Raw genomic sequence first — 27968 nt, forward strand, 5'->3', positions numbered from 1 at the left:
ACCCACAAAGCACTCCCCTCTTGGGAAGTAAAAGGAAAGGGCCTCTAAGCAATAAAAAGTGCACATTTGCCAGGGAAATCACTGAATCTCTGGGTGGAGGTGGTAGTCAGTGTGGGATTATCAACTTCTATCCACTGCAATTATATCTGCTCCTGGAGAATGTTGCTCTGTGCAGGCTGGCATGGACAGCCCAACCCCTGGTCAGCTACCAGGCCCTCCAGGAGAATTTGGTGTCAGCAACAGCACCAGAGAATACAGAACAAACACTGAGAATCAAAAGAAAAACAAAACAAAAAATCCTCCAAAACCCACAACAACTCAAGGAGACTTAATAAATCCTAATCCTCTTTAATGAATAAAATGCGCACCAAGTCTGATTTAAATTAAAATATAGTTTCTTTTTTTTTGTATTCTAAATCATTGCTGAAAATAGATTTCTTTTCCCTCCTACCTCTGGCCCTGTCACAGCAGGGTAATGTCAAGTAAAGGTCTAGCTGAGAAAATACACCAAAATACAAAGGAACTTATCCTCTGGCTTTTCCTGCTATTATTAATGGTTTATAATAGAACCCAAAGCAAAACTCAGCTATTCTCATTTGTGGTTTTTACCTCCTAATAAAAACTGAGCTCCCTTTTTCACCTCTTTCTTCATTATAATTTTAAGTTGATGGCATAGCAAAGTATTTAAAAAAAAACGGCTTTTTCGAAAAAGGAAATCAACCTCATGTTTAAATCAGAAACATAATCTTTGACTCCCATAAGATTATTTTTAATTTCAGAGACATCTATATCTGACTCTAAAACTCAGACCTTGTTCCCACTGAAAAATCCACATGTTTTGTGAAGTTAATGGACAGGGCTAGTTATGCATCCACCAGCATCTGAGCCTCCGGACACACGCTTGAACACAATGTTCTGTTTCCCATTTAGCACCTTCTGAATAAATGTAGTTCATCTGACAGCGTGTTACAAGCTGCACAGGTTAATGCAGGTAAGCACACTCCTAATGTACAGATACAGCTCTGCTAATGCAGTTCAGTAGCGACAGAAGGGAACAGCGCCACTGTCCACTCTCTTTGGTTAAGCATGTCAAATTATGCAAGAGTTTTAAGAAATAAGCAAAAAGTAACAAGGATTTAGTATCAAAAGTAGACTGGAATTAAGTTGTTTGGTTCAATGCCCAGCACTGCAGTTCAGCAAATGACTCAACTTTCCTCCCTCCATTCTCATTTCTAAAATTACACTAACCACACTCACAGTCAAAACAAGCGAGGCTGACACAGAAAGTGTTTGGAATGAAAGCTGCCTTCTACCGTAAGTTTTTGCAGCCTCTAGCAATATGTGGCTCCAAATTTGGTTGGGGATTCTAGGAACCTTTTCCTATACAGGAACATCCTGAAACATCACAAAGAGTAAAATACATCATGGCAGCTGTACAAAAGCAAGCAGGCAATGCGTTGAAAGGTAGGGCTTTAAAATCAGGTGTAAGCTGCTCCAAATTCACTGTGGTATAAATGCCTAATTGCTGAGCATATAGCTATAAATCCTGAAATAGCATAGCTTGGCCCGTTCGTGTGGCAATGACTAATTCATCTTCAGAAAAATAACACAGCCAGCAGATCAAGTTGTTCAGTATTTAATTCAGCTCAGATGGTCAGTCGTAAGAGTTGCTTCTTTTAATTGGCTTGAGACCTAATTAGTGTATTCTACTACCACCAACCAAGCAATCTGAGGTTTTGGGGGTTTGTTGTTTGGTTTGGTTATTTTGTTTGTTTTGTTTTTTGTTTTTTTTTTTTTTAAATAAGAGGTGTAATTGAGAGAACAGAGCTACACTCATTAACACAGTCTGAGAATTGGACAAGAAAGATCAGTTCTGATAATTCTTCAATCCTTTCTCAAGGAAGATCTCTCTTAAAAGGCTACAGCAGACAGCCTTCTCTGAAGTCAGTCAAAAATTTGTCACCTCCATTTTGCCTTTCCTTTTCAGTACAACTCCTCCATGTGGTATGTATATACTCAACTGTGCCTGGGTCTTTGTCAAAAGCTGGAGAACTAATTCAGCTGCTGTTAAGTATGATGATTTTTTTTTAATCACTCCCTGCTTTTCCTCTCTAATTGTAGTTATTCCAAATACCACCACATAATTAAAGAGGTCTTTTCAAAAGAAAAAACATGTAGTCCCATTTACCCTTGGAGGGAAAGGAATCTTACAGACCTATCAGTATTTTGCTGCATAGTGCAACTAAATTAACGAGAGGAATTAAATGCAGAGCCAATTACAACATTTAAAAAACTTCCTTTATTCTCTTGTCTACTTTCAACTGAAAAAAAAAAGAAGCCCCCATGAAATCAGATTGTACGTGTTTTTATGAGCTTCTGGGACATTATGTGAAAGTTTCACCTCTGCGCAATTTATCTTTTTAACAATAAAAATTTAACCTCTGGAGTTAAAAACCCACTTGTTCACCAAAAGCAGAACATCTACGCTGTATTCTTTGCGGTGGGTACAGCCTTGCAAAGCACAGCTTTTACAAGTGAATACATCTGAGTAAATAATACAGCTACTGAGACATGTGTGTCCACCAATTTAGAAGAGTGTCAGAAGTGTCCTCAATATGCAAAAATATATGCATACAGTCTTCAGACTCCTCACTGCTTCTAGCACCCACAGATATCCTACAAGCCCATCTGGAAACAGGACTGTAGGAGTTTGTCCAGACAAGACAGTCTCTGCAGCAAGATCCTTGTTCATCAACAGCTTTTGCAGTGGAAATCACTACAGAATAACAACTGCCCCTGGCTACTCCCTTCTTAGCAGCTTCTATTGCAAAAGTATGCAACAACTGTTGTGAAAGGGCTACAAAGTTAATGACTAAGTGAAAAGCTCCTAAATATCTCCCATGGCAATGGTCTGAGCACCAACAAGACTGTTCTCAACATTTCTAGCAGAGTTTCAGAAGTTCATGGTGACTTGCTGATTCAGGCGTTAGCTTGCAGTACCATTGCTCTTCCATTCCTCACTCCGCTCCAAGAGCTTTCACATTTCTGTAGACCTACAGACCTGTACAACAGTCACAAATGCTCTTGCCTGCTCCCAGATATACCAGCCTCCCATGGGCAACATGGCTGCTGGCTTCATGCAATGATGAGGTGTGCACCACACAGCTGCTCTAACATTTTCATAGGCTTATATGGCAAAAATAACCTCGTGTCTGCTTTGTGCAGATGGCTATTATGCACTTGTGCAGTTCTTCACACCTATAAACATATTACGATGGTTTAAAACTGACACACATTAGGAGAAGGGTGAGAATATGCTGTGTTCTAGCCTCATCCACCTTCACTCCACATAAAGAAAAGAGCTGATCCCAGCCCTAGTAACTAGTGAGATTCAGGATTTAGTCACGTCTCTCTCTTGGGAACAGCACGTTCAAGTCAGTGCTCTGGCAGAGTTGTCTGGGTGTAGGCTGGGCATTTTGCAAGCAGTACTTGCCCATTTCCTCTGGGTTTTGTCTAGGGTCACGCAGCCCGAGCCTGCTCCTTCACTAACTGCCGTCATCTAGGATGCAACCTCCCCCAAAAGGGAGTGGGAATATACATGCCTCTCTTACCCTGAGAAAGAACTTCTTTCAACTTAACATTGCTTTCCTTTGGTAAAGTTCCCATTCATCAAATGTATCCCACTTATCTGTCGTTTTCTTGATTAAATATTTTACTTGATAAAATTTGGCAACTGCCTCTCTAAAAACATTCCAAGTAAGAGAACAATAGACAGACAAATGAAGAACTAATGTTTCTTTCTTAATGCCTAGATTGTTACTAATGTTCCCAGAATATTGTTTTTAAGGAAATTAAAAAAAAAAAAAAGATAAAAAAATATCTTCAGGTTAAAAACCCTGTTGTATTCTTTAAATGCTGAACTTCTTTTAGAGCAAGTTTCAAAGCTGCGTGTGGGTGGAGAAGCTATAAATAACCACATTCGTGCATGTTCCTTCTGTACAAGACTCATAAAATGTGCTCTGCATCAACATAGAAAGATGCTGCTGTGCTCTGCACGAGGCTTCTCAAGGCTGCCAGGTAGATTGTTTCTTTTGAAGTTATGCTGCTGGTTTTGCTGTTTGTGAGTCTTTTCTCCAACACTCAGGAACCATACCTGGCACTTAGCTGTAGTGTGATGAATTTACAATACAACTAATCAGATCTGTGAGTCTCTTACCAATGGTAATATTCAGAAATAGAGAAATATTTTCTTACGTAGGGCATATAGAAGTTTTTGGTTGTTGCTGTCCACTAGTTGAACAGTGATTTTGTTCCTTCTAAGGCTTTCCTTTTGCTCCTTCTGAGGCTAATATACTTTCCCTAGGTCGCCATTTCTTGTCCCATGTTTGTCCTTTCAGACCAGTTTTACAGGGTGCAGCTGCCAGGTCAGTCAGGGTTGGGGCCAGCTTTAGACTTTAGTGACAGCTATCATCACAGCTAATTTTCATGCTTGTGAACACAGCATCGTAGTGCTGATAGTGCTGTGAAATCAGCATCATAGTGCTGATTTTCATGTTTGTGAGGAAAAGCATTCTGATCCTATAGAGAAATGTGTGCATTAGAAAGTGTGGCCATTTGTGGCCCATGAATTATTTCCCTTGCATATGTCTGCCTCATTTTTTTTTTTTCAGTGGGACTGTCCAAAATGTAAAAGGTCCCCAAGAAATATAACAAGTACATAGGAGGGAAAAAAGGAGCTATATGAACCCTTTAGAAAAGTAGTTATCCTCAAATATGTAAACAGAGCAATGGTTTTAACTCTGCCAGTGACAGATGTGCCTAATGGCTTCAAGAGAAGAAGCAAAAAACGTAATAGAGGGTGGATAAAGATTCAGGAAAAAAAAGAACTGTTCTCCACAGTTCCAAACCTGATCTGCTTTGTGCCCCCTTTCAGTGCCTCAGTTTCCCTGTCTGTAAAATGAAGAAAGAAATCCACTGATAGATAAATCTCAGACTAAGATAACAATATCATTACTGCTACTTTTAAACATTCAGTGGTAGCCACTAAACACTTAGGAAAAAAACAATAAAAATAAACCCTGAACACATTTACCGTGTGTTTTTTTCAGCTCCAGCTGTAAGCAGAGCACAACTGTGTTAGTGCAGGCAGAAGTATAATAGTGTAATGGTAAGCTGGGTAGGCACCTACCTGCACTCCTCACATACTCAGTGGGAAAAGAGCACCCTACATGGCCAGCTCCTAATTCCAGTGCTCTGGCTCACTGCCTGGAACTGCCACCACTGCACCAACCTGAGACTGCTCTCCTAATTTAGATATGAACTAAGACAGTAGTGTCTACACTTTGATAGTATCAACCCACTTAACCTGTTACTAGTTTAAACAAGATGTTTAAAGGCAATTAACAATTAGAAAGGACTGATAAAGCGAGGATGAGCTTTACAAAACAGTAATCTTTAATGCAAGCACTACGCTCCAGGCCCCATGTAGGCACTCCCTGCTGTGCTTGAGTTGTCTGCTTCACCACAGAGAAAACTGCTGATCGACCAGGATATTAAAAAAAGCACTGCTTTAGGTTACTGGTGGGAGCAGATGATTTAATCATTTTGGTTTAACAAGGCTTATAATCACAGCACACAGTGAAGACAGGTTTAGTAAGAGAACAAATCCCAACTGTGACAAATGGGTCTTGGTATATACTCTTATCCCAGTAACACAAAAACTCACCAAGATCGTACAGCGTTGCAGTAGTCTTAAACACCCCTACCAGGGTCAGAGCATCATGCCAAAACCTAGAAAGACACCACCTTTCCCTCATGGGGATCTGACCTGATTTGAGACTGGAGGCAAAATGTGAAAGTGCAAACCATGGGGGGAGGGAGAAGCAGGAGAACAAGGATGAAAGTGCTCCGAATGCCAGGAGTGGCTGTTCTCCATCAGGGACTTTTATAGGATCTCTTCTTTGTCTTTTAAATAAATAGCCTGATGTCTCAAACGTTACCTCCCAGTTTAGGATACTCTATGTGTCAGCCTGTGCGCACGGAGAAAGAAATGCAGCGCAAGGCTGTGTTTGACCTCCTGGCAGGGTTCCTCTGCCACTGGGTCCTGACCAGGGATGCAAACCTGCTCCACAGCATTTTTCCTGCTGTAGGACCACTGTGGTATCTCTTCTGCTTGCGCTGCCCATCTGTCAATCACTGCTCAGGCAAACCAGCTGTGCTGGAGACACGGTGTCCCAGAGCAGAGAAGTCATAGCTCAGTACTGCAAATAAGTGGGGAAAGGGCTACATTGCTGTGGTGCGTGAGAAGCTTTCCATGTAGCATACAGACCCCACGCTGACCTAGGCACTCAGTATGCAAGACACAGCAGAGCTGAAATAAAAAGCCCAGGATTTTTGCATCACTGTGTAATCTACCCATAACTGTATGGCCGATTTCTTCTACATGTCACAGGAGAAATGGATCCTGTGAGGGTTTTGAAGGGTGAAAGGCCAATGACCTTACAGATTCACCAAAGGAGGCCATGGATAATGGCAATGAGAAGCTGTTTGTGGGGAGGCAAACAGATGGATGCTGAGCCCTGAGTCCCCTGGCAAACTGGTGGAGGCAATGCAATAATAAACTAGAATATATGTGCAAGCAGGACTAAGCTTATGGAAAGCCCTTTCAGCAAGGAACAAACCTGAGCTGTTCAAGAGCGAAAAGAAGCCGCCTAAAAGACTCCAGGAGTGAGAGTCGTGGGCACAGCAAAGGGTAGAAGTGGTTGAGGACTTCCCCTAAGAGCACCTTTTTAATGAAAAGCTCAGTTTTCCCCAAATTGAAGTTTCCTGTGAAACATGCTTTCTTTCTTATGTTTTTCTCCTAGCTTGGTGGCTCCCAGAATATAGCATCCCCTCATCCCGAACTTCCTTCTCTTCTGGTTTCCTGACACCTCATGCACTTTGAAAACCTGAGGAGCTAAGCAAGCAGAAACAATACCCCAAAATACATTTTGATTGTTTAAAGTTACTTTTTGCTGGAGGGAGAGGAAAATTTTTTTTAAAAGTTTCATTTTGTGGTTCCCTCCCTCCAACTTTTCCTCCTTATTTGGGAAGGGAACTGTCTCAAGGTCAGAATGTTTTGTATTTTGCTGAAGCCAAAAATAAAAGTAATTTTCTCCATCCCTCAATACACGTCCCATCCAAAAAAAATCCAAAAGGCAGGAAAGAAACAAGTAAAAACTATCAAAACAATGGGAGAAGAAAGGTAAAAGACCAATGGGCAGGCCTGAAATATGTTTGTTTTGCATGTTTTTACACTTGAAGGACATTTTTGTTAAAAGGGAACCATAGCATAATATAAAATAAAGTTTATAGCTGAAACAGTATACAGGAGTTTGAGCCAAGCAGCTCTGTCTAAATGTGCCTGAAGGGTCACCCCAGCCTAGGCAACAGCTTCCAGAACTACAATCCAAAGATTACAACTTTAAAAAACAAGAAAGAAGCTTTGTGTAAGAGTTCCCTATGAGGAATATGAAACAAAAGAAGTTGCTTACAAGTCTCCTGTGAGCCAAAACACTGTGTTTAGTCCTAAATAGTGCACAACCTCTCTTCCAAGGACAGAAAAACCAGAACCCTTCAGACCAACTGGTTAGATAGGGCAGCTACCAAAACAAGGCACAGCCAAAAGGAGATGTTAACAGAGCGAAGAGCGGCTGCAGAGCACCTCCATATGGAGCAGAGCTAGTAAGAGTAGTATGTGGCATGGAGTAAGGTAGAGCTGCTAGAAGGAGGAGCATGAGCTAGTGGGAATGACCAGCACGGAGAGGAGAAACTAGCAGAAACAGGTCATGGTGCCAAATCAGCTCAACCTAAACTGGGCCTTGCTAACCAGCAAGAGATAATAATTTCAAATCATGAGTGCAAGTCATTACCAGAGGGGGAAAGCAACCAGCTGGCTGAGCAGCTGCTCCGTGGGGAAAAACACAGTGAAATTGTTATAGTTATACTTTAGGAACTAGCTACCGTTACCCTCTTTGTTGTCTGGCTATGATTTTTTCTCACTTTAATGAAAATACCTTTTGTTGGCCATCAGTCCAAGGAAATATGAAAGAGGATTGATCACTCTGAGTGACAGGCGGGATCATGAAAAAGCTGGGAGGCCATGTGAGCAGATAATTGGGAGGAAAGATCAAGGGAAACAAATAGAGTAGGAAAGAATTACTATTTTGGACTCCTAAACCAATGCCTAAAATAGCATATTTATTTCTTAGCATAACAGACCCTTATTTCATTTTTAGATAGTCACAATAAATCCCATAAGATCTTTTCATAAGGGGTAAAACTGAAGTAGCAATGACTTTGAGGGTTTAGAGCAGAGATTTGTGGATCAAACATCCTGACATGAAGAGTTCTGGTCATGAAGCTTTCGGTGACCTTTGGCAAGTGGCTCAACATCAACCTTTTAGAAAGCCCCTAATCCTGAGATGAAAGAAACCACAATAAGCAAGAAGTACTACTGTTATTATTACTTCTTAAAGTTACAGAGGAGAAAGCCTTCTGGCATTCCAGCCTACATTTATTCAAAGACCTTATTTTTCCTCCAAGTCCTTGGTGACAATTACTCTTTCTAGCAACTGCTTTCAAAAAATATACGTTTCTGGAGAAAGCTCTATTTTATTTCTCTTCCTTCACCACTGTAGCCCTACTATTTTTGTAGGCCTAATCAGTAACAGACAAGCCTGATTCTTCCTCTGCCTTTGCCACAACAATGAGAACCAACTATGCCTTTCAGAAACAATAAACTACACATCACATTTTCGGGGATGCTGACATGCAAACAATCCTGGGCTAGAAATAGATGAGGATATGCTATATAAGGAGGATGATTCTGTTTAAGCATAACAGCAAATTTTAGCAGTTTGCCTAGGACTGACTTCCTCACAGTTTGCTCTGGCATGATGGCTAGAGGTGCTCTGCACCATGCAGAATTGGGACCTTGCATCCTAATACATCTCACCTAACACTGGGTAATAAACTGAAGTCCTTGTCTGAAGAGCCTGCCTTATAATTATTTCCCCAACAGTCAATAGTAAGAGAGGGAAGGATCCAGGGTAAAATTCAGATCTTTGACTGAGTAATTCCCTGAAGACACCAGTGTCTCTCTCTTGACTATAAAAGGAGACTATGCATTAGGCTCCTGACTTGGATGATTCAGTTACACTCCTAAGACAGGCAGGATAAATCTAGACTATGGATAGTTGCATCTGCCTACAGAGAACTAACTGTATCTTTCTATCACCTTCTCCATTTCTTCACACAATGAATTATGCCTTCTTCATCCACTATGAGGTAGATCCAAAACCTCAGAGTCAGTAGGATTTCAGAGGGTTTTCAGAAGGCCTTCTTAGAGGTTACAAAGCTTTCAGTGAGAATCCAAATATTTGTAGTTCAGGAAATAGCAAAACAGACCATCTGAATGGACTAGGTCTTGAAGGACAGACAATGCTCTAAACAAGAAAACCACTTTGGGGGGCACTAAGGATTTTTTTTTTTTCCCCAGTTCCTCTTCTCACTTCAATAGGTTCAGAGATCAAGCTGGCTGGTTCGTATTTCTTCAGATCCTATTTCCCAAGACAGCTGTGGAGCTCATCAAAGTGTTCTTGCACTGCTCATACATCAATGCTAAGTAAACTTCAGTTGGTAACTGAAGCTGGCCCCTGAAGTTTGATATCCCTAGCACTACTGGTCTCTGTGTAAATTAAAAAGTGATCATTATTACTTTTTTAATCAGTAACTCTTTAAAAGCACAAAGAACAACTGCCTGCTTGGATTAATAACTATATAGAGGAAGAAAGACACAAAGGTTGTTTCTAGATAATTTCAAGTTACACTTTAAATCAAATTATGAAGAGGACAGAGTATTGTTAATCAGCAACCCTTAAGGAATTTCCAGAATAAATATCATTACATGAAAATGTAATAATTTAAACCCATAGTTCATTGTGAAGAGTTTTGGCACAAAACCCACAAGATAATACTGTTCTATATTTAAAGAGAATTGTCAGAAGTTTAGAATAGAGCTCCCTCTCTCTCATGTGAGTTTGAAGCACTTAAAGCAATTAACTTCTTAGACTGATAGCCTGAGACATCTCTAAGGTGTACTGGTTACCGGATACAAAACACTGAGCCTAGCTCTGTACCAACAGCTACTGTCTGAACATACTCAAATGTCAGTGTGCCACCTATTTACACTCCTCACTTGGGAAGCTATGCTCTTGCTCTTGGAAGGGCAGATTTATATGCCAGAGTCACTGGTAAAGAGGAAAAATGCATGTTACTTCTTTCAGCTGTGGTCTTTTCTCAAGAACCCTGTCCTGTTTTGTTTGGACAGCCCTGAGCACACTGTCCATAAATGCTCCATGTCTTTGCAAGCTAAAGGAACTACAGAAACATCCACATGAAATCACCAGAAACCAAATAAATATGTGGCCAATACTCTCCTTCCTACCTTGGCTGCTTTGTGTGGCAAATCCAACGGAATCTGGCCATTGAGTAATAGGGATTGCATAGCTGGGCAGGGTGCTCTTATTCTGCTACTCTCTCTGCTGCCACCAGAGTTTAGAAATACATACATAGCCAGCAGAAATCATCTGAAACTCCTGCATAATCCTATGCCACTGTGAGTTCAAATTAAATAACAACACTCCTTTTTTAACGGTTCAAAATAAGCAACTAAGTCACTCAGCAACCCCTCTGTTATTTAAATGGTCATGTCATTATTAATTCATTTCGTAATATCTGCAGGATACTAATCAGCACAAATACACCAACACTTTACTTGCAAATCGGTGTCAGTATTGGTTAACTGTTAGTCCTCTTCAGAAGACGAGTGGGGCCACAAATCTCTTCACTGCCTAGACTTGCACTCACATCGCCTGAAAATGTGCCAGTTCCTTTGGCAGGAACAAAAGGAATGGAATGAAAATTGCTCTAAAGAAGCAGTTGCCAAGAGATTTTATTGCATGGTCTGTAATGAATAGTGGATGGAAACAAACAAACAAAAAAATCCTTTTACTACAAATGTACCATCCTTTACTGCATAAATAACAAAGCAGAGAAGTACTAAATAAGAGGCTGTGAGGGACACAACATGAATTTGGAAAGATGCACATCTTATTAAATTAGTCCTTTAGAGCTACGTAGGTAAAAGCTGTATGGTTAATTAAAAAAAAAAAAAAAGTTGTATGGTCAATTAGAATTGTGCGGTGAGATATTTATATCCTGTAACAAACCAGGTGTGGACACTCTGGCCTCAACAATTGTGGGAAGGACAGGGTTAATGAACACAGAGATACTTATCCCTCAGTCACAGATAACAAAAGATTGTGTTCTCTCCTGATACATCCCATCGGGAGAAGGCTGCTAAGTAGTTTCACTAGTATTGACTCCTGAGTTCCTTTTTCATTAATTTATGGGGACAATACAACCATAGTTAGAACCTCTACTCACCACCAAGTAATACTTCAGCCTTATGGCTGGTAAGGTCACATACACCTTCTAAGCTCAGAAGTACAGCAGTAATCCTTGGAAAATGTAAACATGTCAGTGACAAACATTAAGTGCATCTCATTACTTGATAAACTCACCAAAGGGGCTGTGAAAATTCTCTAGGATGATTTGAATTGTAATGTTTTAATTACCGATCTGTCAGTGGTAGCTATTTACAGGCTGAATCTGCTCAGATGGTGCACAAAGCATGTGATGTATTTTTGCAGAGTACTGTGGCTGAAGTCATATGGTAGTAAATATAATCTTGACTTGATTATAATGTTCTTTTTTTTTTTTCTTAGCTATTGTTTACAAATAAATCTATCGTTTTACAGGACCCAGTGAAGGTATTACTGTAAACAAAGCATAAAAGGAGTTATGTAGTGTGATTTCTTCTGTCTTTGGAACAAACTATGACAAGTTGCAAAACTACAGAATTTTGGAGAGGTCTTCACTGCCTTGAAGTGATCAAAACAACTGAATGTATGCGTGCTTGTGTGGGGGGATGTACAGACCTAATCCCTAAAATCTTGTGCGAGAGCTAAATGAATCATGAACTGCCTCAAATATCCTAGCATTCTTCTGCAAATGGACTATGTAGATCACATGCATTACATGAAGTGTTCAATATTCTCAGATAGTGTATGGAGACAGATGGATGTTGGCAGGGCGTTTTTCCATACAAATAATGTCAGGATCATGCCCTAATCTGTTTTCTTGGCCAGTAAAAGCCAGACACATTACAAGTTAAAGTGCTTGGTTATGAAGAGAGACAGCCTTTCCTCTGCAATACTTTGCAGTCTCCCACAACAATGGCAGCTGGGAAATGTAATGATATCAGTATGGCCACATGGCCTTTTTATCCGTCACCAGAGGCAGATAACCACACAAGGCAACCAAAGCTATGTCCATTAATGTATTTGGGCATGAAGCTGGCAGAACACAGATCCACAAATTTAGAGAAAACCAGGTGAACTTGACACTGGTCTAGCTTGACCTTTTCAATAACCAAGAGGATTTGAGACATCACTGCAGTTGGTATAGCAACAGTCCTAGCTTTCTTAGTGTGTGCCGATCCTCTTGCCAGTAAGAATCTGTTGGTGTCTTCTTGCTGGTTACCACTGTTCTTCAGTTGTCACGGGAGGCCTGTCCTATTTTGCCATGCAGAGCCACCCCGCTAACTCAAGCCAAGAAACTCCACCAACACACACGGTACCTCTACATCCACCTATTTTCCAGCTCTTCCTTTACAGGCAACCATCACAACCAAAGTGAAGCAAGAAGGAAGTGGCACTGGCAGTGACCCCGAGACAATCGTGAATCTGTGGAGAAAAAGGCTGCATGTGTCAGGCTAAGTGTTGATGTGTATGTATGGAAATGATGGAAAGACTGAGAATTTCCATGAGAAGGAATGAACCCTGCAGAATAAGAGTAGCAGAATGACTATTCTGCCATGAAAGTGTTTTAAAATACCTAGTTCAAGGCTTGCACAGACCATTTCAATAATTCATCCAATGGGTCTCCATTTTCCTTCTACTTTAATAGATATGCTTCAGGCTTTACAACTTCCCTTAAATGAGTTTATGAAGTGAGAGAATTCAGACAAAATTCTTGCCCACATGAAACAAAGGGGATGGAAGAGGCAATGGGGTGAAGAACAGTGTTCTAAACTTAATTCAGCTATTTCTAAGGCTGCTTGGAAACATCTGCTCACGGTGCAACCCTTATGCTACCCTTGCTGTTTCACAGTGTTGCTGTTCATGGGGGCAAAGGGAACATATTTAAGCAGACAGATGCACGCAGAGGCAGACAGGGTAAATCAGGATGAAACACTGGAAAACAGTGGAAACTGGAGACAACATGAGAACAATTTCAAATCTCAACAGAAGTGGAAATGGCTTTAATTTGCAGCTAAATGGAGAAAGGGAAGACCCAGAGCAGGGAAGGGCAAAAAGGAAAAGCTACCAAAAATCAGCTGAAGCCTCTGCAGCAATTACAGAATACCAGTGTGAATGTCAAAGGGATTTTTTTCCTCCCTTGCACCTCCTGCCACAGCTGTGTTCTAAAAGGATCAAACAGCACAGCTCTTCCTTATCTGTAACAATAGAGAACTTCCAAAAAACTACTGAAGCAATGAAGTATTTTACACACTCAGCAACCCAGCATCCCTATAATGATCCTAAATACTTCTGGTGTTTAAAAAGTTCCTTGTCAGTTCCTGCCTGCGTAGAGCCTCATAGCAGCACACAAATTGTCTTATCTGCTATCCCTTTTGTGTGCATGGTGCTCCATTTCCTGCGAAAGCTGCAAATGCAGTTTCACGACATTTCTTTTCTTTCCTTCTTTAAAATGCTATATATTCATAACTCGTTGTCCTTAGCACATCATTATTTACCTTGGTGCAAACTGATGTATTAATACATAGATGTAGCAGCAAATAATCTTGTAACATGTCTGATGGTGTGAGGTAGTGATTACTTCTAATGACATTTATAGCATAGCATTTCTTACATTAATATTGTGACTTGGCAATCCTCAGTGTTTATTTAAACTTTTTTTTTCTATACCACAACTTGTATTTTGGTTATGCCATAACTATAGGGATGCCTGACTTTTTATTTCAGAATAAAAATTACTTTTATTTCTTTTAATCCATCATTTTCAATATTTTCAAGTTTTGTGTAGTTCATTCTGAAACCTAGCTAGAATCAAAAGGATTTCCGTGACGGGGAAACTATCTGAGAACGCAGCCCGACCTGCCAGTAGTGCATACAGCGTGCACTCTGGCCTTGCAAATGGTGCAGAATACATCAGGAATGATATGAATGAGCCCCGTTTAACATAGCTTAACCCTTAAATCCAGTCCAAAAGGCCTTGGCATACATAAAGCCTTCATTCGGTTAACAAGTTTTGCAAGACCCTCCTATGAACACTTGATATTACATGCCTAAATACTTGATCCCCCTGGCAAGACGAACCAGAGTAGTTAGGTGAGGAGTAATTGATCTCTCAAGATTCATAAGAATCTCTTCTTGGAGAAGTGTCTTTACCAAAAGCTATTAATGCTGTCAATGGCAGACTAAGAGGATGCAAAACAATCCTGGAGTCTGTATTAAAAATATGGAACACAAGAAAACCTGTTCTTATTCACATCTGCTTTTAAGACAAGATTGATGCAGAGCAGCTGACATGACGAGAAAGGTATAGATGAACAAGTGAGCGAGCGTTCTGACACAGAGATCACTTTTCTCCAGAATTTTTACTGCACTGGCCAGCAGCTGGAGAGGGTGAGCCATGGGACATCTCAACAGGGAAAACTGCATCTGTGAGAACACACTTAATTTTGAGCTGGGTGGAAAGGGAAGAGGAGCATCTTCCCTAGAGAAACTACATTGTATCATTACTTGTCTAGAAGACAGCAAAGTCTAATAAATTTGGGGCTCTCCTGTCAGGATTTGTTCTCCCATATCTTTTCTTTTCAGACTTGAACCAGGAAGAACTTAGTTAAAGGTTATTAAATTTTGACAAGGCCACAAATTATTATAGATAAATGTTACTTATGATTAGTGACAACATACAGGTAGACAGCTTCACCTGCCAACTGACTGGCATTTAACAAAATAAGCAGAACTAGAATTGCAAGGCAGATATAGAGGAGATGATTATTAAAAAAAAAACCTCCCATCAACATACTCAGACATCTTCCCTCTCGTGGTATCTACACTTCGTATTTCTGTTTAGCTGATAATTTCATTTATGAGTTACAAAGCATTTATCTTGAATAGTACAGATGTTTAGTGAACAGAATGATTCATCTCTTCCTTTCCACTTTCTAAGTGGGACAAAGAGATGCCTCCAGTAAGTGTGTGCTAGGACAGAAACATGTCTGTCATTAAGTTGTTGCTTCCCAGATAATAACTACCCATTAAAAGAAAAATTTTGAAAGATTGCTGCCAGCAGAATTCATACAGCGTGATGCTCTCTAAAGTGATTGTACTCCAGTGCCTCTTACTCCTTGTTTCTTTTCCTCTCACCAAAAGTCACAGCACATACAAAAGACCTGTTCCTTTTGAAAACAAGTGACACAGCCTCATTGCCTTGCATATGTGGGAAGTCTGAATGGGTTTCACGAATGAACCTCATAAACAATTCTACTGATTTCAGAAGATGTAAGAGAGAAAGTTTTGGGTTGGAAGGATTGAACAAAAGTGTAAATTACCCTAGGGGATGAAGAATACCTAAGATAATACGGATTCTTATTGACAATATTTACCACAAATGGAAAAAGCATAACATCAGAATTTACAACCCTTGATTTTTGAGATTTTAATCCCAAAACTGTATTAAGATAATACATCAAACTTCATATAGCTTGCAGAGAGTATTCTAACTGAATTCCAAGTACATGCTCTATTTAATGAATTATTAATTCATTAGTTTATGAATTTCATTACCATGCAGTATGTTTGCTGACACAGAACGAAAATAAAGTTGCTTAAATTAAACACTTGTTACATTCAATCCCAGTTTTAGTTATACATATGGCATGAATATTGGTGTGGTTTTATAGGAAAAACTGAGCAGGTAGGAATTCTGGCAAACTTCTCCAGACTGTCAAAGAAATGGCCATACATATTTGCAAAGGATATCTACAGCTGCAGTTCTGTCTGTGCTGGTGCACTTCAACTATGGCACTAACAGGATCACAGATTTGCATGTTGAATAAAAGTTGCCTGTCTCAAATCTTTGTTGGTTCTTGTCTATTTTGCATGTGACAGCTTTGTCACTCCGTCTCCATCTCATTTTTTACTTGGAGGAAGGCAATGACATAAAGAACCCCAGGGACATTAGAATGCTCCATAAACATGATTAGAGCATTCAGTCTCTTCATTTAAAGCAAGTACCATATTGCCATCAACATCTGCTTCAGGCTGTGATGGGGCCCTTAAACAAACAACACTGTCCTGAATGAGCAGAGTCCTGTAACGTCTGTTGATTGTGGTTGCATATTTGGCAGCTACAAACATGGCATCTCATACTTTCTGTCAGCCATCCTGTTGTGCTGGTATGCAAATAGATTCCTTTGGGAGAGAAAATTTATTCACCTGGAGCCTGAGTTCTCAGAGGTGAGGCTGTATCATAGAAACTGTATTTCTGCAAGGTGGGCTCTGCACAGTCGAGCCAGCAAACTCATAGCGCAGATATGTGGACTCCAGAAGTGGTAATAATGCAAAGATCATCTAAACATCACCACTAAAAGGTCAGTATCTGTATTGTTTCCACATAGGAAGGTGAAATACACCATAGCTCAATTCCTTTTTACACTTGAAATTCTTTTTTCTGCTAAACACCATTTTCTCAAGAACAGTAAAGTACCTACAGCTAACTGCTCACGTGGGAAAAATTAACCACTGGCAATAGTGTCAGTGGGGAATGGACTGATCAATAATCAATGTACAAACTGATGATTTCCAACATGAAAGTGAGAGGTACTGAAAGGTGCATTAGGATTTTAGCATATTTCTAGCATAGATAGAGCTGCGTGTGAAATCTTGGTTACAGCAATATCCTCTAGATGAGTCACCAAACAATCTTTATGGTTGCAAAGAAAGGACTATTCTTTATCTCCCTTAGTAATTATATTACCTGTTGAACATCCTGCTGGAAAACACAGAGCTGCAGCCTTTGATGTAGCCGGACCTTTCTGTGCTGCCATATGCTCTCTAGACGCCGCTGGTGATGCAGCACCTCATGTACCACATCCAACACCTGGTGAACAGCCTTGGAGTAGTTTGCAGTAGCAGTGAGGGATTCAGAATTCCCAGGGCTCAAGGGACGCTGTAGGACATCCAGCAAGGCTTTTCCATCCTGGCTTACCTGAGTGAAGAAATAGGTCTGCTTCACTGCACTGATACATAATCATCCAATAGCTGACAGAGAACAGTCTAGCTGATTCTTCTTCCCTAATGGTTTTCCCTATTTTAGTCAAAAAGGAAGACCTCATAACATCTCTTTTTGACTCGTACTTACACATTCAGCACTTGCCTTCGCTTCCTAGTGGGCCTGCTGTGTCACTCAGCAGGAGCACAGATACTGCACTGCAGGGACTGCACACATAGAGGCGGACATTCTGACACTTGGGCACTGAAAATTCTTGACATATACTAGTTGGTGACAGGTAGCATTTGCAATAGCAGGCCTATTTTGTGAGAAGGTGGCATTTTAAGAAAACCACAGATGGCAGTCATTCATATTCTGTATGATAAGGGAGAGTCCTTTCTTCATAGGGTTACTAAGTATGTCTATACATCGAGAAGTGTGACATTTCAATTCCGTATTTCATTCAGTGGCAGTAAAAAATAAATTAGTATATGACAGTGATTCTTTTCTTCCCCAGGAACAGCTCAAAGGGACCTATAGGCTCCATTTTCAATGGACTACAAAGTTTGTTGGCGATGCAAAGTCCTCTGCACACATGTAACCTTTTCTGAGCATATTAAAACACATTTGCAGATGCAAAGGCATTTGGGCATTAAAAAAAAAAAAACCAGAATGCCAGATTTTTTAACGCCAGATTTTTTCCTGGAACATTCCTAGAGCATTTTCATATTGCAGGGGCAAAATGAAAAATGAACCATAAAAACCAAACTGCTATTAACAAGTGTGTGCATGCACTGGTTCTGTAAAAAAGGCTTTTTGAAATATTTTCCAGTTGCAGATTGCAAAGTTAAAATATTTTGTTCAACAGAAATGGTAAATGAGGACACTATTGTAATCCCTCTCATCTTCCCAGTCCACGTTTTTTTTTCCCTCTGAAACAAACTGCAGTGAAAATGACAAGATTTTCTGAAAAGTGTTTTTATTTCTATGCAATCACAAACACCAGCCTTGCTAGAGAATGGCTCAATGAACCTTTTTCATCCAGTTTGAATTTTGAACAGTATCAAAGTTAAAACACATCTCAAGGATTTCCAAGTCTCATTTATTTCTGTATTAGAAGCTGCTTGTTCAAATTTAGCAAATACCCTTTAATACCCAAACCTGTATCTTTTGGCAAGCCATGCCATATCCCAGTTTGTCGTAGCAGTGTATATCGTGTATTTTCAGAGAAATCAAGACAGCCTTTAAGATTTATACTGGCAAAAGTGGGAGTCAAATCTCATCATATTATGTGACTATTAGGTGGGCTTAGGCAGATCCTTGGTGATTTTTTTTTAAATATTCAGGGCAATTTGGAATTAGATCAGGAAATAACTGGAGAGTCCTTTGGGAGCGGCTTTCCATACTCAAATTCAGTTGCTGCTGAAGACCAGCTGGCACAATCTGCACATGCTGGAGCCTGCTGGGGCCACGCAGGGAATGACTGTGCTCACCAACAGCAGTGGATAGCGGCAATATAGGGGAGGATTTTAGGAGGAAAGATTGAGGCACAGGTGTTACCTTGGCAACATTACAAAGGTGGCAATAACTGCTAGGCAGGAAGAAGCAGCTTGTAGACAGGGAAAGAGACAAGGTGTACTACATCCTATTTTATCCGTGGGAAGATAATCAGCAACAATTTAATCACTGGAAACAGAAAACCAAGGCTATGCACACACTTGGGAGTAGCTTATTAGACCAGAAACTCACTCTTTGCACTGACTAAACTCACTGTGCGAATTCACACAGTTCACACAGATTCATACAGTTGGTCTGAATCTGTCCCTGGGTGGTGTTACAATGTTTTTAGCAAAGTCCTTGCTGATTTACACTGGTAGAAATCACAGCAGAATCAGGACTAAGTGCCAGTGCAGCATTTGTCAAAACAAATTTGACCATTTCATTTCTGTATGGGCTTTGTTGCCCAGATTGTCCTGTTGCACCCTTACAAGCAGATTGCTGGGAGTCACCTTCTACAGCCTGAGATTAGATCTGATTCATTCTTTGAAAGAGTTGCAGAAATGGAATGCAGAACCTATCTCATCTAGAAAAACTAAGCTACAAAATGCAGTCAGATATCTATTATCACCTAACAGATACTTACATTATTCCCTGGAGAGCACATACCTCTGTGTAGGCCTGCGTTACTTGTTCGTACAGGGTCTGATGATGATGGATGGCCAGTTCCAGGTCTTGCATTTCTGAGGGGAGGCCTCCTTCACTGCACATTTTGCACCAGGCATCCACACCTGAAAGGAACTGAAACAGTTCGAGGAACAATGAGCAACAGTGACAGAGAACAACATCTCATCAACATTAGAAAACTTTGTTTATAGAGTGCCACAAATCAATGCAGCATGAGGAAAATGTAACAGTTATAACGGAGTTCTTTTAGGCACCCTGGAACAGCACATTCCTATCACCTCCTCAGTTTCTGAAGAACACCTAGATCCAAAGGAATGTTTTCTGTTTTATCTGGATTAAAAACAAATGGTCCTTTAATGAGGCTCAGAAAACCAGTCTTTGCATACCACAAAGGGAGGCTACAACATGTTTAGAAAAAAACATTGGTGTGAAGCACAAAAGGACACAGTTACAGGTCCAGCTGTGTTTGGCATTGTCTCAGCTGTCAATCTTCCCTCAGTTGCCTACCTGTCCTTAACACTACTAATTTGAGCAATGGAAAACTCCCATTAAAATCAATGCTGACATTCATTTCAGTGAAAGGCAGTCTGTATTCAAGCAGTTCCCAACCCAGGGCCAGCTCAGCGGGATTGCTAATAGGATACCAAGGCTTTAAACCCCTGGGTCATGCATTTGATTCTGGCCGAGGTTAGCAGTGAGCAGATACCATTACCATCTGATGGCTGCTAAGCAGCTAATGCAAAATGAGCTGCTGGTCTCAGTCCTGTTCATAGTGGGCAGACATCCATAAAAAGGGAGAAAAAAAAAATCACTGCCGTTGCAATTGATATGGTTTAGCACCTTGGTTGGAAGCCTTAACAGACATTCAGGAACTGAATGGTTTCAGAGAGCAGAGGGATGGAAAAATATATTTTTCCACTCTTAAAGGCCTCCAGAGCAGTGCTGATACACTTTGGCAGAACAAACTGGGGAAGCTCTCCTGGGTGCTGCCTGTTCTGCAAAAGAAAATAGGAATTTAGTCTCTAAGGTTCCCATCCTGTTTTGCTTTTAAGCCAGGCTTACTTCAATGACACAGCTCACATGTTCAATTTTTGCCCATACTAACTGCCTAATGCCACCTCATTACTTCTCATTCATATTTTCTCTTCTTCCATCTTTCTGTTAAACCAGCCTGCCATACTTTAGGGCTATTTATAAAAAAGAACAGCTAATTATACAACAGATGCAGTGCCCTGTAGGGTGAATGCATAATGCCACAAAACTACCCCCAGGATCACAGCTTTATCCACTCCTGAAGTGTTCACCTGTGGCTTGTTAGTAAAGCACCGACTCCCAGCATGAAGGGCTGTGAGATTCAAAGCAAAGGATTTCAATTCAGCTCTGACATCAGCATCCTTTTTTTTTTTTTTTTTTTATCAGCAGTGTAAAGCTATTCACCATGCTGCTGTGTAATCAAGGCTATAAAGTGTTTGCACTGTAAACACTTCTTTTCAGTGCACAAAGATTCAGTGACAAAGATTAATTCCTAAACGTTCATGTCTACAAAGTACAAATCTTCCAGTGAAAACTGTGCTTTCTAGAAAGCTGCTGGCAAGGAGAGCAGGTTCTCTTATGGTGGTTTGACTCTTGATCTGTTGAGTCTCTTCAGATGAAATCCCCAAACATCCTTGCGTAAAGCTGAAGTCATCACATTTTGTGCCAAGGTAGCGGAATTCACATAATTTCCTATGCAGTTTTAAGAGCACAGAGCTGAGATCAATCCCTTTTGATGCTGTTACATGAACTTCTTGGTTGAAACAGTGAACAAAAGACCTTTACAGTGCATAGACCAGCGTTCCTGCTGTTGAAATCACACTGTTATGGCTCTTATCAAAACTCCTGAATTCTACTAATTTTAGTACAAGTTTTTATAGCTATGTTACTCCTATACTGCCATATCCCCAGACTGTGATTTGCACAGTAGGTGGAAAAAGTCTCAAGAAGACCCAATTACATAACCACATTTCCACCTTGTTGTCTCACATCTATCTTTCTTTTCTATATCTGTTGTATATAGACAATGTCACATCAACAATTACATCAGTAATTTCACTACTGCCACTATCAGGAGCAGTTGACATCATCTGTTATAAAAAGTTTTAAGAAATGCAGCCTGCCAGTGTTTTACTCCAATACCCTGAAACAGTGCATGGTGGTCTGTGCTGTGTGCGTAGATGCACGTAGGGAGAGCAAATGTCTTTTTATGGATTTTTGCAGTGTTAGATCATGCCATAGGACTATTGATTTGGGTATTTTGAAAAAAAGGCAGCTATGTTAATTTTTATTATTCATCACACACTGTAGCAGATGCAAAAAAAACTTTATTAAATATAACCCTTCATGCTAGAAACATTCATATCACAAAATCACCATTTAACTGAGTTGAAAGAGGATGCATTTGAAATTGTAAATTGCTAACTCAAGTTGGAACAGGAGCTGTTACTGTCCACTGGATACTCAATGCCATTAATTTAAATTAATCGCTTAAATTCCTAGTTAGCCCATAGACTGGAATAGCTCCTATTTGGAACATAAAAGCTGCTTAAATATCATTTGAAATGCAGGCTTCGATAATTGTCAATGTTTTTCAAGACTTCAGGAAAGATTAAGAAAAATTTCTCCTAAAAAATAAAGAAGTCCTTAAGGTATCTTTGTGCCCCTGATCCAGTCCAAAAAGTAACTTTAAAGTAATGACTTATGCTTACTCCTGACTCACAACCTATTCACCCAAGTTGATAACTCTGTATAAGGTCAGGTAATAGTGTATTCTCTGACCACTTCTTACTAGCTTTCCTCAAGGGACTGCTCTGCTGTATCGCATCATTGCTCCAAAACACAGCTCAGACATTTTGTGGTCCATATTTCTCTACATTTTTTGCACAGTTCTCGCTTACTGCTTGCTAGGCCTCTGTGTGAAAGCTGCAGGATAACTAAGGTGGTTGTCCTAGGCCCCAGAGAAATTAAAACCAAACTCTAGTGTACTTCCATGCTGCAGAATGGCTGTGGGGAGAGATGGGAAGAAGGCTATGAAACTGCTTTCCTCAGTGACCTATAATATCTCTTGAGGCCCTGAATTTTTTGTATGGGGCAAGTTGTATATTTCCTGCTGTTTCTGGAATTTCGCTATCTAATACAGAAGTTGTCTTGGTCTTATCCCTGCATCTTATACTTAGCAACTGACTTTTCCTTTCCTCCCTTTCCTCAAATTCTTCCGCCCTTTCTCTTTTCCTCCCTTTTTCATTTCCTTTCCTCAAACATGGGAGTTCAGCATGTGCTTAGAGCGATCCAGGCAGAGACGAGAGATGAGAACAGTAGTGCTCCTAGTTGAGGAGTAAGGTCATATGAAATAAACAGTCAGAGGTCAGTTTTCAGAGAATCAGCACAAATATCTAGCATATGCAGCTAACACCTACTACCTTAAATAGTAATTCTGCTTATGCACTTCTGAGGGTAGACTCTGACCCAGAATTAGTTGGTTGAGATCTCTTGGCTGATTGCAGACATTAATTTGTTCATTCTGACAGGATCTGTAGAGTGAGCATCTTATGAATACTTCAGCACACTTTCAGAGATTACATCCAAGAAAGGGAGGACACCTGGTATGTCTGCTTCCCCTATCTGGCAGTTAGTGGGCCAGAATCTCATCTGGAGTAAATCAGCACAGTTCTCTTGAAATCACAGTGAGATAAGGCATGTTCTCCTACATTCTTTTGCAACTTTGAATAGCCTCAGACATACCTAAAGATGCAGAAACATTCTCTTTTGCAGTAGAATATCTCCATGCAAGCATGAGAAACAGACAGAATTAGGAAAAATAAAAGCAGGAAAAAAAACCCCAACAACAAAGAGATTTGCAGCAGGTGTAATTAAGGGACATTAAGGAAACACTGAATATCCTGAGTTGCACCTTGACCTGGGTGTAGTGGTTGTTTGGAGTGTAGTTTACTGGCTTGTGATCAGACACATGTGCTGAAGGAAGCCTGGATAGAGACTAAGCTGGCAAGATTTGTCTGATCTTTCTTTTCTTTCCTTTTTTCCCCCCGTTTCTTTTATTTTCTCTATTCTTAATGATTGTTTAGTATGTACAAATTATATTTAAAAAATTTAAGGAAGACATATGCATTCACAGGCACAAAACAAAAGAAGACAAAGAAAGAAACAAAGAGGGGGAAAAAAAAAAAAGCTTTGATCCAGGAACTCATGCAGCCAAGTCCCATTCAACATGCCACATGTATCTGCAGTAAGAGCCAGGAACGCAATATGATTCTGAGGCACGTGAAGACAGATGTGAGGTTCAATTCCCAGCAGGGTTGACTCAGCCTTTCATCGTTCCAAGCCAGACAAATTGTATTCTGTGCAGTTTTCTGTGTGGGGTCTTTAGGAAGAGACCTTGAAAAACAAGTTGCTTCCTGCTCAGCTTGTATATTTATAGAGACCGTAGAGCTTTTTATAAATCTCCGTCCCAAGCCAACAACTTCCTTGCAGGCTGGGGTGTGCCAAAGGCTGAAAGATTATGGTCCTAATAGACTTGCTTCCTGTTGGCATCACAGAGAACTTCAATCAATAGGAAGGAATGAACAAAGAGACCCTAGCAGCTTACCGCACTGGAGAAGGAAAGACAATCTGCTTATCAGATCGGTCTGAGAGAAGCAGGGGTACACTGTGGGAGAAATGATTGGATCTGCAACAAGATTACCTTTACTGACAGAACAAAGGGAGTGAAAAAGATTTGATCTGTGACAGTGGAAAAATAGTGGGTTTATTTATATATTTGCTTCAGAGATTTAAGCCTTATTTATCGTAAAATAATGAAGCCCTGATTTGAGTTTAAAAAACCCTGGGTGATGCCAAATAATAAGAGAGTCAAATTTGGAATGAATGTTTGATAGACAACCGACTGAGTTATAGACAGAATCCTAAATACCTCGCTCTTTATGGTATAGAGTTCAAATGACTACATTATTAGCATTCAAGTCATTGGTTTATCCTATCAGAGTTACTAAAGCAAGGCTGAAATTTTAGTCCTGGCTAATGGACACACATTTCTTTTTTGCAACAGGCTTCACATTAGCACTTATCTTCCACTGATTTGTCTTTTATTGCAAGTGAGGAGCAATTGCTGTTCACAATTAGCAAACTCTCCCCTCTGCTTTGTAATGAGAAACTGGCTTCTGTCAGGTAGGACAAACTTCATCTCTTTATGAAGAGGTGCCAAGGCAGGACTAGGTTTTTCAGACCCATCCATACAGTTGTAGAGAAAAAAAAAGACCCAAAGCTGAAATTGACATTAGTGTAGCATTTTTTTTTTCCAAGTTAAGGCTGAGGCAAAATACTCACTTTGACAGCGTACAAAAGGTAGGAAGACAAAAAACCCCCTAGCCTGACAGACAGTTCAGTACAGCTTTCTGGTTTATTGCCTTTCATGCTATACAATACCTCAGCAACTCTTCATAAATTGCAAACAAGATTGACACTTCAGAAAAATAGGGAATTGCTTGTAAAATAAAAAAGGCAAAAAATCTCAAAACCCGAACACCAAACAAGCCAAAACAAAAAAAAAAGAAAGAACTAATTCATTTATAAATCTTAAACATTCCCATTGTGGCTACAGACTGGATACAATTTTTTTAAATTATTTTTCTTTATGAACATATGACTGACAATTTTTAACACGAAGATGACACCTAAACACTACAGTGCCCATTGTACAGAGATTAAAGTATTTGTACTGGGCATCTTGGTGTATCAGTCCCATCAGAGCCCCTGTGTGTGCTTTCGTGAGTAGATGCCCAGTAGGGTGAGTAATTGCTCTATGCTATGGCCTGTTGTCAATAGGAAACACAAAATAAAGAAAAACCCATTGTAATTCTATGGTTAGAAACAAACAATAAAGAAAATCTTTACTGTTTGAGCTAAACTTTTCCATACATATATTCTGGCTTATGAGGCATGGTTTCTGGCTTATCAGTTATAATTTCTTCTTCAGACACTTGAACTGTGTGTCATTTTATAAACATCAAGCATCATCTTAGTAGTTTTGATATTATCTACTTGGAAAAACAAATACACAACAACACTGAAGAGAGCACCTAAGCAGTGTTTGTCACTGGAAAATGAATGGAATCAACATATGATGAAAGTTGAACCATTGCTGTTAGGTGGACCTGGTTTAGGTGTAAAAAGGAGCATATTTTAAATCTTTTGTACCTATGAAATTATGGAACAATTCTGGTAGTTGTTAAAAACCCAAATCAGAGTTCAGGGACATGGAAAATGTTCTTGGATGTTCCTAGCTGTCTCTTAAATTTCTACTCTAACAAAGTTTGGGGCTATTGACAGTACTGCATGAGCAGTTCGTGGAATGAATTCCGTAAGTTTCATTAACAATAATGTGGTTTTTCTCCTAGAAATTGTCTGCTGGTATGGGTGTATGTCATACGTGTGAACATTCCTGTGCACATAGCATATACCACAAACACATAAGTGCAGATACACACTGTTTTCCTGACCATAAAGTAGTCCTAAATTTATCCACAACACTGATGAAATATTAGGTATTAGAAATAAATCAGCATGTTACTGCATCAGTGCACTTCAGCTATGATAGATTCTTTCCCATCACTAAGGCGTAAGCATATTTTCTTACCCACTCAGTGAATGCATGCCAGTTTTTTTGAGGGAAATGTTACTATTTGGTTTTGAGACACTGATCCACTAGGAAGAAGGCTTTTAACCTCACTGCATATGAGCCAAAAGCCATCAGGTTATACTGCAGCATCATCTTTATCAAAGTAGCAGTGGATCATTCTGCCAGTCACAAAAGCAGCTCACCTGTTCAGCTTTCTGGTGAAAGACAGCAGACATGGCTAAGATGGTGCTGCGCTCATCCAGAGCTGCAGCAAAACTCTTCCACTCTTGATCCAGCTGGCTAGATATTTGTTTAATCTGTTGAGAAGCGTAATGGCCTGCTTCGGAAAGCCTTGACGCAACAGACATGATCCGATTGATGTTGACATAGGCATTCTGAAAATTAAAAAGCACACATAAATAAAGAGAAGGAAGAACCGTGACCACCCTCTGCCTTCATTACACATTCCAAACACCATCAATTGGAATAAAGCCGAGCAGTTCAGCGAGAACAGTCAACTACCTGCTTAAATATGCATGAATAGCTGGCATACCGTGTACCACTCTACAAACACATCCCTAAGGAATCTTTTTGCACATCTATGCCATTATCTAACACTGTTATCTCTCCCCTCTCCCTTTGAATTTATTTATGTAAAACTAATTTGCCATACTTTAGCTATCTACTCACCTGTTAAAGTCTAGTCATTGCTTCTATATTATTCTTGATATTTCTGCTGCATTACTTCATATTTTTCAATGCTAACTCCACATACTCATAAGTGAAATGTTTGCTTTCTGTCCTTTGAGAACTCTCTGACAATCTTTTATAGACATGCAGTATCAACAAATGGAAAAGTCTTATAGAATCTAAAAGAGATCATAAAGATATTCTATAAAAATATAAGAGTTTCCATAGAAATGCCTATTAAACTATATTCTTCAGTTAAAATGTTATCTTTTCTGCAGGTTATTTTAAGCTGTTCTCCAGCAGAGATATTCATTTAGCTACATTCTGAATTTAGAAAGATTCCAAAAGCCTACTAAAAGGGTAATATTTTCTGTTCTTTTCTAAGAATTTTCCATGATGGTTTTTATTCATCCTTGAAGCAGTGGAAGGATAGTACTTTCTCAAACTGAACATTGGACAGCAATGTAATTGCATTACAATACCCCTGTTCTGCACAGGAACATAAACCTGAAAATAAAAATAGCCATCATGCAATATCTTACAAAGATGAACCACCAAAAGACAAATGACAGCTGTCTTGCAGATTTCTGGAATGTCATTTGATGTAAACACTTCTCCCTTCTCTTTCCACCTCACTGGAGGTAAGGAGCATCTCAGAATTTGAGATGTTCTAATAATGTTGACTCACTGCTTTCTTGTCTCACTCAAGTGTTTCAAAAGGCCTTTAGGAATTTCAGAGAGTAGAATCTGTAAAAGACCCTTACGGACAAGGACAGACACAGCCCTGATGATTTTAACAGCATTACTCATGGGCAAATAATAAATCAGAGGTGGAAGTGTTTGTTGGAGTAGGATCTTATCATATAGAGTGGGAGCACAATATGGAAAGGTATCTGCCAATCCAAATATGAAACCAAACAGAGCACTGCCAAGGCAGACACAGGTCCAAACTAAGCAAAGCAGGGCAAAGTATGTCTGCAAAGTGCGTGGGATAACTATGAAGTACACTCATCATACCTCT

At 39.9% G+C, this 27968-nt stretch overlaps 1 protein-coding gene across 2 annotated transcripts in view; it reads right to left on the reverse strand.

Moving 5' to 3' along the window:
* The window catches only part of KALRN (kalirin RhoGEF kinase), a 508172-nt gene that overhangs the window by 241846 nt on the left and 238358 nt on the right, over positions 1-27968 (reverse strand). For both annotated transcript variants that reach the window (XM_086751416.1, XM_086751415.1), the window contains 3 exons: positions 26461-26652; positions 19573-19704; positions 17173-17403 (listed from right to left, as the gene is read on the reverse strand). In XM_086751416.1, the coding sequence (XP_086607542.1) occupies positions 17173-17403; positions 19573-19704; positions 26461-26652 (555 nt within the window). The remainder of the gene's footprint in view (positions 1-17172; positions 17404-19572; positions 19705-26460; positions 26653-27968) is intronic.

The sequence above is a fragment of the Chlamydotis macqueenii genome, chromosome 6, assembly GCF_036417535.1.
Source record: "Chlamydotis macqueenii isolate bChlMac1 chromosome 6, bChlMac1.mat, whole genome shotgun sequence".
Lineage (NCBI taxonomy): Eukaryota > Metazoa > Chordata > Aves > Otidiformes > Otididae > Chlamydotis > Chlamydotis macqueenii.